Source organism: Geospiza fortis, unplaced genomic scaffold, assembly GCF_000277835.1.
Source record: "Geospiza fortis unplaced genomic scaffold, GeoFor_1.0 scaffold97, whole genome shotgun sequence".
NCBI lineage: Eukaryota > Metazoa > Chordata > Aves > Passeriformes > Thraupidae > Geospiza > Geospiza fortis.
In genome coordinates this window covers 4324822-4335557 of record NW_005054343.1, presented here as the reverse complement: position 1 = coordinate 4335557, position 10736 = coordinate 4324822, and the positions used below count along the sequence as shown (strand labels likewise).

General features: G+C 45.5%; 1 protein-coding gene across 1 annotated transcript in view; it reads right to left on the bottom strand.

Moving 5' to 3' along the window:
• DRC7 (dynein regulatory complex subunit 7) overlaps positions 1-10736 on the bottom strand; it is a 12484-nt gene continuing 1748 nt past the window's right edge. The window contains exons 4-15 of the mRNA XM_005422777.2: positions 9468-9662; positions 9007-9150; positions 8473-8691; positions 7662-7772; positions 6803-6878; positions 6189-6317; positions 5217-5345; positions 4524-4750; positions 3422-3637; positions 2281-2391; positions 1121-1219; positions 1-440 (exon numbers count right to left, since the gene is read on the bottom strand). Coding sequence (XP_005422834.1) covers positions 339-440; positions 1121-1219; positions 2281-2391; positions 3422-3637; positions 4524-4750; positions 5217-5345; positions 6189-6317; positions 6803-6878; positions 7662-7772; positions 8473-8691; positions 9007-9150; positions 9468-9662 — 1758 coding nt within the window. The 3' untranslated portion in view covers positions 1-338. The remainder of the gene's footprint in view (positions 441-1120; positions 1220-2280; positions 2392-3421; positions 3638-4523; positions 4751-5216; positions 5346-6188; positions 6318-6802; positions 6879-7661; positions 7773-8472; positions 8692-9006; positions 9151-9467; positions 9663-10736) is intronic.

Below are 10736 nucleotides of genomic sequence, written 5' to 3'. Positions count from 1 at the left end.
AGGTGCAGAATGGTGCAAATTTATTAAAATGTCTGCAAATCTGATAATACTGAAAAGTTTACTGTAGGCAACTCCAAAAAAGGAAAGAAGAAATCAGTAATGCCTGAGGTGCCCAGCCAGGTGAGGATTCCTGAGCAGCACCTCTTTAGGAGAATGGTTTTTTTCTATTGTGCCAACTGCTTTTTCTTACAACAAGAAGGGGAAAATCAGAGAGAAACTGTAGTGGGACATGGATTAAAGCATTTCACAGAGTAGCTTCTGTTCCAGGTTGCCAGGAGGCTGAGTTGTAAACGTGCCCTGCTCAGGCAGTCATTCCCAGCCCCTGCAGAGGCTCCACTTCACATCGTGGAGTTGGTTGCAGTGTGCTGGGTGACAGATTCATCCTCCCCTTCTGTTTGCTGACTCTTCTTCTCCAAGGAACTCTGCTCCTCTTCCAGCAACTGTGAGGGAACATGCAACCAGAAGTCAGGGAAATAGAAAGTGAGGAGCAAAAGCACAACTCAAGTCACAGAGCTGAGATGAAGGAAACAACAATCTGGAACTGATTTATTTTTGGGAGGGGGCAAAAAGTTTGAGATGAGGTCTCGTGAGAAGAAGAAAACAAGGGGAATCAAAATACGGAGCAGGAAGAGGCAGCAAATGCAAATGTTTTGCCTCACTAGAGTCAAGAAGCCCTGGAGAACCAAATAATCTGTGATTGGGCTAAGGACTAAATTTGACCCTGTGGCTATTTTGTTCTTTGATGCTAATTACAAATAAAAATACATATATCTGTATATATACAGGCATATTTATGGCTCTTTTAAAATACTCCCCCCATAATCCCTATTATCAACTAAACATTCTTAATTGTTTTCTTTATTAACTATACAAAACACAGTAATCTTTCTCAGTGGTGCAAGTTTTTCCAGAAAGTCAGGAGGCGACCATAGCACAACCATGTTATATTTCCCTGGGAAGGCAATTGAAGCTGTGCTGACTTACACCATACTGTGATTTGTCCCAATATATTTTAATGATATTAAAAGCTCTTCAGAGATAATTCCTGATAGAGAAAAAGCTGACTCTGGATTTCTTTGAGTGCACGTACTGAATGCTGACATTAATGAAGTTTACCTACCGTGGCTATACGCTGGTCTCTCTGTGCAGTGGTGTATATTGAAACTGTCAATCTAATGTTGGCTTCTTCATTCTCACGGACCGCCAAAATATTTAACATCTTCCAAGAAATAAGAAGAAAGACCCCTCAGCTTTCCCACAAAATGAATGTACCTTTACAAGCCTGATCTGCTAACAGAGCAAATGCTGCATACAAGAATTGTAGAATGAGATTAAATATAGATCTGTGCAAACATGTCTACATCCTGCTGGATCAAGCTCATAGTCTTAATTTTAGACTGCTACTGTGTAGAAAATTCTTGAATGTAATTACTGATATTAACTGATAAAGCTTTTCTGGAATCATAGTTTTGGCACTACTTTAGAAATGGCACTGATAGCTTTGACTTATTCTTTGACATATAGGATATGCAGCATAAGCAATGGGAATATTTTGCCTGTTGATACAACAAGGCTGAGAAATTTGGTAAGGTAGTTCATGAGGTCACAGTGAACTAGCTTCAAATTTCTGAGGAAAAAATGTGATTTTTGCAAAGTTGTTCTTAATTACTACTAGTATTCTGGGCTAATGTAGTTGAGAATTCCCTCTGCAGCTCCTTCAGGGATTTCTCTTCCTCAAAAAAAAACATTACAAGAAATCCAATAGCTGTGGCTCCATCTGCTAGAATGATTATCATAAAGTAATTACAAAGAACATGGATCTGTTACACCAGTCAGTGTGATTAGCAGTACAAAGTGTTTTATGAAGTATTTCTCTACAGCTGCTCATGCAACAAGTCACTTCAGTATTTGGGACAGGGTTTCCTGCAATGCCTAGCACCTAGATCTAGCATTACATACAATATCCTTGCTTTTTGGCCTCATTCCTGGGCAAATGGCAGGTAGGCTTCCAGATGCCCCAATTCATATATTGTCATTTGCTCTCTGAAATGTTTCCTCACAGGGAAGGAAGACTAAGAGCAGGAGCAGGAGAGTGTGTGACCCTCCATAAATATATTACAGCTATGTCTTCACTGAACAATGCCTGAGTAGCAAGAATAATAATTCAGCATGGACACCAGCTTTGTCCTATTTGATCACAGTTTATGCTGAGGAAGTTTTCAGTCAGCTGAAACTATTTCTGCACCTGATCAGCTCTGACACTGGACACCTCCCTGTTACCTCTGCTTCAGAGTCCCGCACCAGCTGCTTCAGATCCTTCTGTTCTGCTCTCAGCTCCCACAGCAAGTTGTAGAGATAGCGCATGTTCTTGTGCTTCTCTGAGGACCAGGGCTGGAAGCAGATCAGTCAGTGAGAAACAGCAGCACTGCCTGGGTGCACAGATCAGGTACTCTGCTGGCAAAAACTGCCACGATCCTGCTACAGCCAGTAAAGCAGCACTCCTTTCCATCATTGAAACATCAAACCTGTGGTCAGCATGGGTTTATCAGACTTCATTTTGATTTAGAATCCATCAGTAATGTGAACCAGATGGCACACTTTGCTGATGCTGCTGTTTTACAGTTGAAATGAGATGAATAGGAATGTATAGAAATAGAGATGAAAAAAATGGGATTCCAGCAATGGTACTCTGTGTATTCTCCCCAGTGGGAAACGGGAATTTTAAAAACCCTGTAACATTAAAAAAAACCCCTACTTTGTATTCTCTGTTTGGTTTTCCTAAGTGTAATTGTACAGCACACTGCAGAATTTACTGGCAGCCTTCTGCCTCTGGTTACAGACTTGCACTGATGCTGTTAGTGGGGTAACCCCTCACCCCTGATGAGATCATTTGCCTTAATGGCAGCACTCCACTTCTTTTGGAATATCTTTTATTTAAGGCTAGCTAGCTAGCTAGCTAGCAATCTGCAATTAATTAAGCCTCTGCATCTGTAAACACTGTGCTATTTAAGGATTGATAGGACCCAAGAACTCCACAGCAGAAACAGAACCAAAACAAAGAGTGTCTGCCTTTGCTGCTCTGTTCTTGCTCTTTTTGAAGAGGGAACAACAGAGGACATTTCAGCTTCCCCGCTATGAATCTCCAGAACTGAGTCCAACAGCTGCTGAAACTACATTTTGCAGGATCCCAGGGGATGGTAGAGTCTCCCTGATGACCAAACCTAAGAAGATGACCTCAGGCATGGCCAGAGCAGCCCTGCCATGTCACATGTCCTGCACTCCCAGCATGGCAGTGCATCTCCTGGGCTGTGGCTGTTGTCAGCCTGGAGCTGTGCAGGTGGAGTAGAGGGGCAGCATGGAATCTGTCATATCTGTATTTCTTTCACTGACATTTCACCTTTGTGTCTTGTGATCTTCATACCTGGTATTTGACAGTGTTTTCTCTGCTCAGGAAGATTTCACCTTCTCTCTTCTCCCTCCCTATTACTCTAGCGAAAACCACCTTTGAGGGAATGATGTCATAGATCTCAAGGTGATATGTCAGCTGGATGACATCGTCTATGACCTTAAAGACACGTTCCTCTACATCTTCATCAGCAGGCTTTCTTGGATTTCTGTGGAAATACTCCTTGATTTGCTAATGGAGAGTGAAAAAAAGATACAGAAGCAACTTAGACAACACAAAACTGGGAAATTTACAGATTTGGGTAAAATCCCAAGGTAAAAATTGTGCTTTTCTGCCTGGACTTGCATCTTTTGGCCAATGGTCCTACTGTTCTTGCCTATGTCTTAAAAAAAACCCAACCACAAAGCTGCTTAAAGCAATATAGAAGTTTCCTATTTGTGGAGCAGAGTATGCTTTCCAAACCGCAAGGTAGCTTGGGATGCATCCCTGCCTGAGGGACCTGCAGGAAGCAAGGTGTTTTGGAGGAAAGCAAAGTTTCCCACATTTCCCAACACAGGGGAGGAAAAGGTAGCATGTTTGGTGCTGGTCCAAAGACAGACCACTGCATGGCTCTGTCTTGGCAGGTGAAGTGTCTGAGCCATACATACTGCCAGATGTCAGACTTTCTCCTTCTGTTCTGCAAACCCGACCTGACAAGAGGAAGTGTAAGATTACCTGCCTGTAACAAATCAGAGTGATGAGACAATTCATCAGGAACCTAAAATGGTATTAGTTTGGGCTCAGCACACAAAATCATTTTCCTAGTTCTGAAACTTGTGAAAATTTTTTTCTGAAATCATAGTCACTTTTTTTCTCTTTCCTCTGACACACAATTTCCAAGCCTTAGTTTCCTAGTTTAATTCTAGCTGTTCAATGCAATTCCTGACAACTGGTCACAGTAACTCTCTGTCAGGCAAGCAACTGTGAGACACAGCAGCTGAACAACGCTTGGATGTCTCATCTGGAGACATCAGCCTCAGCCATGCCCACTGAAAATGAACTGAAGCCCCAGGCAGTATGTTTTGCATAGTTTAAATATCACAGTGACACATATTTTCTGTTCCTGCCTTGGCCATACCACTATGGGCCGGGCGTTAGCCTCAGCTGTGCCTCCAGCCATTTCCATTCCCTGGTCTCTTTCACCAAACTTTATGTGCCGCTTGTGCAGGAGGTCCTCCCGCTCCTCGAAGTACTCTGTCATCTCTGTAGCCGTTTCAGAACGTTTCCAGAGGCCATCAACTCGTGCTTTGTGGTAAAACTCCACTGTGTGCCCAGTCTCAGGTTCCAGTGATGTGTAGGTGTGAGCTAAGGACAAATCAGACACAATTTCAGAGTTAGCAGCTAGCTTGTAATACACTGAACACAAGCATGGCCAGGGGAGGTCTCATTTTCTTCAGCTTTAACAACAGATCTGATGCAGGGGTTATCCTCAGCTGCACAACACTGAGAGAACAAGCATAATCCTAAAGAGAAAGTTTCAGCTTCTATCAATTCTGCTGATAAAAGCAGAACTGTATCACCCTGATACACATGACAACTATGTATTTTTCTAACACGTAGAAAACTACACAGCTGTGGGAGCACTGCCCAGGACTGCAAGCCACCAACCCAATTCTCTACTCTTCACTGGAGATCATTTTATTTATCTAGAAAATTTATCCCACAAGTATCCTGTCCCCCCTGCCTTTCAGCTTTGGGCTTTTGCTACTGCTAGAAGGGAGTCGTGTGAAATCCCATCAGCTGCAGTGGCTGCCCAGATGAGCTGGAATACCTTTAAGAAGGAGGGGGTGTCCAGGATTAAAATGGTCTGTGATCAGCTGTGTTTGATGATTCACTTCTCTCATATACAGCAGGTCTTTTCGGTGTTCAAACCATTCCTTCACCTCCAGTTCTTCAGTACCTGGCAGGAGACAAGTCATTTTGCAATCTTAGGTCACCCTGATGGAGGAGGCAAAATTCTGATGGGCTCTGAGTATCTGTGCCAGCACCCTGTGCTCCTGATATACCCTCAGTGGACACAGTACGGCCACTGGAACTGCCCCTGTGCACAGGGGAATTTTGTATGGGAATCCTGATCTACATTTGAGTAGATTAATTATACCCTAAGAGGGTCTATTCCTCTCCATCAACCAGAACTACAGTAATGAGCTCAGGAATAGAACATGGCACAGCAAAGGGCTATGGATAGACAAAAGAAATTCCATCCCAAATATTTATTCACGGTGTCAGGAGATTGGAGCATCACACTATCCAAGAAGGCTGAGGGCAGGACACTGTATGTCCAGTTTGGAATCTGCATGGTTTCTTGAACCAGCTGTTAAAAATAATTTTTTCAACTACAGAGATACCCTCAGGCTGTAGCTGCCCCTTTCTATGGCCCCTTTTGACACCAATGAGGAAATGAAGATAGTGACACTATTGGATCAAATCCAACCAGCCTTCCATTTCTCTGAAGACTGAAAATCCAAGCAGCTGACCTGTGACACTGAACAGTTTCACTGGTGTATAAAACAGATTCAAACTCTTGTGAAAACCCCCAGCAATGCTGAAAAGTTCAGGGGCTCCACAGACTAAGCATGATGAAGAGTTGGAGGATAAAGTAAATAATTCCCCCACAAAGCTGAAAGGAAAATGAGAAAGCACAAGAGAGACTCTGGCAGAAAGGGGACCACGTCCCCCTTTCCATCAGCACAGCCCAGGCTGTGTGCTCAGTGTGTGGAGTGTGCTCTCTCATCCCTCTTACGGTCAGAGTCTGCGTAGACAGTGAGGCGTTCCACCAGCCCGTCTGCGTTCGCATACGCCGCCCATTTCTCCTGCTTTGCTTTATCGTACAGGATCACCTTCTTCCCCCGGGGAAAGGGATTCTCATATTCTGCAGTGGGCAAGAGACATGTCAGACAAATTGACTCCTCTGTGTTCAGCCCCAAAAATAAAGAATTTAAGAGGGGAAAAAAACATGGTCTAAGGGACATTATGCATTTATTTATTATGTTCTGCTGGCAATAAAGCTGTTCAGATTCTGTCTGTTGTCCTTTAATGTTATAATAACTCTTTTCTCTCCCCAAACAGGTATTTGATAATGCAGGAGCAGTTCCTTGTGCATAGCAGTAAGAGAAAGACCATCCCAGGAAAAATTCCCAGCTGGCAGGAAAAGAGTGTGGGGTGTGTGTCTGTGGGGGATGAGACAGGGCAGCACGAGGGCAGCCACTGGAACCAATAGGTGTTGTGGTCTTCATCTATTGTGCTTCACTGTCACTGTTTGACCACCTGAAGGAGAACCCAATTAGATAGACAAATGTCCTAAACCCACTGAAAGGTCAGCTGGGGGCAAGCAAAAGGCAAAGGAAAAATACCTACCTTTGCAAGATACCTTAATTCGGTCTACCCATGATAGTGGCATCTCAAAGCTCCTGCCTATTTTCTTCTTTTCTTGCTGAAACAGAAGCAGAGATTTGTGGTTTTGGCAGCATCTCTTACTGTGCCAGGAGGCATTTTGGTCTTGGTGAACTGCAGTGATGAGAGCTCAGCTCATGTGAGGCTGTGTTCTGGTGAGCACCATGGCACAGCTACAACAGCACATCCCTACTCGAGCCTGATGAAATTATCTTCTCCTGGCTACTGCTCATACTGGCAGGGAATGAATGTGGCAATCGCCAGATTATTTTATGTAGATCCTGGAGGACTCTTTGCTCCCCAGCTATGGGTACAGGCTGAGAAGAGTAGATAGCAGGAGGGAATTATTATTTGCATTCCTTTGTCCTGCTGTGGGGGTGCAATGTCTTTTTTATCATGCTGTCTTCTCCCAACATGACAACATTTTGTGCTTCTAGTACATGGCATTTTTTGTATTTTAGAGGACACACATTATTTCTGCATTTGGTTGGCAGGTTCACCTTGCAGCCGAGAGGGGAAGGTGACCAGCATAGAAAGAATGTCCACAAAAATCTCATTCTGGATTTTTTAAAATTATTTCACCCCAAAGGCCAATGCACTGGAGGCTTGCAGAGATCCCTAGCCACTTATGACACCTGAAGTACCACTTGGAGTCCTGCTTCAGAAATCACCAGAACTCTCCTAGATTGAGAAGGAATCTAAACCTGGCCAGAGTAGAAGGGATGTGACCTGGAGAGGGCAGCAGGCAGGCAGATATTCACTATGGACACACTGGTTCCACACAGGGTCCCCAGTGCTCAAGAGCATCGCTTGGGTCACTCACCATGTCATCTGTGCTGTCCTTGGGTGACTCTGTGGACAACTGAGAGGCCTCGTTGCTCTCTGGAAACATAACTTCCCAGTAGAAATGATTACTCAAGTCAAAGCTGAGATCCTAGGGCATATAGAAAAAATTCTTTTAACTACAGGGCATTGTCAAGGGCCTGACACTAAATTTGACCATTGCATCAAGATGTCTGTGGTGCTCTGGACCTGCCTGGGTGCCAGAGACTTTAGGAACTCTAGGGAGTTGAGCTCCTCAAATCCTTGGCTGGCTGGTGAGACCCCAAAGACCCCTGTCCCTTGAGGTTGCAGAACCCCTTTCTCGTGGTGCCTCTTCCTCAGATGAGAGGAAATGGCTGGAAATGCTTCTGCCTCCTTCCTCTGGGCAAGTGTGGCCCCAAGGGCAAGCTGATCCAACTCAGACCCTCACCTCCCAGACTCTGTCTGCTGGGGGATAGCTGAGGTGTGGTAAGAGCTAAATCAAGATTTTACCTTCCTTGAGCTATGCCTGACAGACCCAAAACATCCTCTGCCTCCAAAGCTGTTGTTTGAGAGCAGGAATACCTAGCCATCCTTAAAAGCTGAAACTCTTGCAGTGTAGGGATTTCATAGATGTGATCTGTATTTGCTAGCTCAGAGTCTGGGATGCCCTGGAGTAGTTCCATAGTCTGTGTAATCAGAGCAACATGACCAAAACCAACACAGGGAATGGTTAAGTGGAAACTGGAGCACTCCTGGTCTTGGACTTCCCCAGGACTCAGGTGAGTCCAGCTGTCCCTCAGTGGCCAGGCAGGGTGCTGAGGGCTCCCTACCTTGCAGCCTTTGCGGCAGTCCTGCATGTTCACCCAGTAGTTCTTGTCGTTCCAGATGCTCTCAATCCCAAGGAAGCACTCATCCTTGGTGCTGTGGCTGTTTCCTGTGAAGGGGTTGATGAAGAAGGTCTCGGGAACCTTCCTCTTCCCAGACAGAACCAGAACCCAGGCGTGCACCCGTAAGCCATGCAAAGGGTCTTGCTTGGGCTTTTCCACCTCCTGTAGCACAGAGGATAGAGCAATAGTTACTGCCATTTCACTGACACTTCATTCCAACCCAAGGGCCATCTTGTCCTTTCCTCTGTCCCCTTCTAAAGAACTCCAGGCTCTTAATGCTCTTTAAGAGTGAGGTACATAGTCAGCACATGTTCCTGTGCCAGCACACACTGTGCTCCTGCAGGCCAAGAGCTCATGGCCATGATCAAGGCTGTGTCATACTTCAGGAGGGTGTGAGCTCTTCTCTTTGGCCAGCCATTACCTCTGTCTCAGCTACTTTTCCTGAAGCTCACAGGAAGGTGGACCTTGCTAACTCACCTCAACCACCTCCTCTTCTCTTTCCTCCTCTTGTGTGGATTTAGCTTCTTCCTCCTCCTTGGCCTTCTGCTGAAGCTCAAACTGGCTCTTTGGCTCTAAAGGGTACTTAATTCTATACTTGTTGGGATCCTCCTTTACTGGTTCCTGCAAAAGCAAGGTATTACAGTGAAACCCAGCAGAGATCAAGAGAAGGAAGTAAATGTATGGCTTACAGGTAACCCCCAGTTCCCAACACTTGGCAGTTTGCAATATTGCACCTGGTGAGCAGAAATTCAGTGAAGCCAAAAAGGCCTTGTAAGGAGCTGTAGAAAATCACTCAAAAGATTCCTTTGGTGGGCACAGACTGAAACCCAGTGTGGACCTGAAGCTGTTTCCCCTAGCTCAGCTCTGGAGCTCACTGGACATGAACAGGCTGAGAATGTGTGCTGGACTCCTCCCTGCCCACTGACTGCAGATCTCACCTCTGGGGGCTTCTTGAGCCGTGGGCACACCTCCTGGGTCTGGTCCAGGGAGCACATCTCGAGGGTGGCATATCCATGTACACAGTAGGCATCGTAGCCAGCCCCCACCAGCAGGGAGCACAGCAGCACGCTGAAGTCAAAGCAGTTCCCTCGCTGGTACTTCACAATGGTGGTTGGGGAATAGAGTGAGCTGGGCTTGAAAGAGAGAGATCACGTTCACAGTGCTTGTCTTGTGGAGCTGAAACGTGCACCAGGCAGAGAGCAGGGGAGAGAGGCATTCCCCACATCCCTGGGCCCTGCATCCTATGGGAATCTGTTATGTAACATTTCTTCAAAAGCCACTGACTCTAAAACTCCCCTCCAAAATGATCTGGGGAAACTCTGACCTCAAATCTGCTGATAAATTTAACCACAGGAAGGGAAGGAAATTACAAACTCATCAAACTGCTGAAAACCTAATGTTAATCCTGGAATGGGATTTCCCTCTCTCTCCTGCTGTTCTGTCTACTGGTCTTCCAAGGAAAACAACATAAACTAAAGTATAGTTCACAGGAGGAAACATATTTCCTTCTGGCCCTCGCTGGTGAGCAATAAAAGGTATCACTACACATGTACTGCATACAGAGAGGTTCTAATCCCACTCAGGTCTCAGACACCACCTAAGGTGATCAAGGCAGTCTCCACCTGCTAAATGGAGATACCTTCTGTGTAGTCAGAAAGTGCCAAAGCTCCTCTTGAGTCCCTGGGGCTCTTGGGACAGACTGTGCCTGGTGCAGATTGTTTTGGTCACTCTGCAGTCCTTGCTAGCAAGGAGTGTGTTCTCTTAGCTGATTCTCATCAAGAACTTGTCCCAGCTCTGGCATCATCCCTTTTTGCTAACCTAGAAATCTCCCTTCATCCCAACATATACCCAGATACGGGAATATAAATGTCAAAAAGTGCCTAAGAACAGGTCACTGAGGTCAAGTATCATCCCCTAGGGTTTTTGTGCTCCTCTGTTCCAAGGTGTCTTGGTTTTCAGAGGGGAGGCTTGTCAGCCATTGCCTCCCACAGTGCTCCAGCTGCTCATCTGGGCTGGCTGAAGGCAGGGTCTGGTATTGAAGAAATGGTGCTTAATTACTTAAAAGGTATCACACTGCACATGCACAGTGGATCCAACAGAATGCACTGGGTCTAGGAAAATCAGGGGGCTGCCTAAATAGTGAGGGGATGGTGGAAGTGCCGGAGACCTTTGTGACCCCAGCCACTGGGACTTGCCCACTGTGTCCT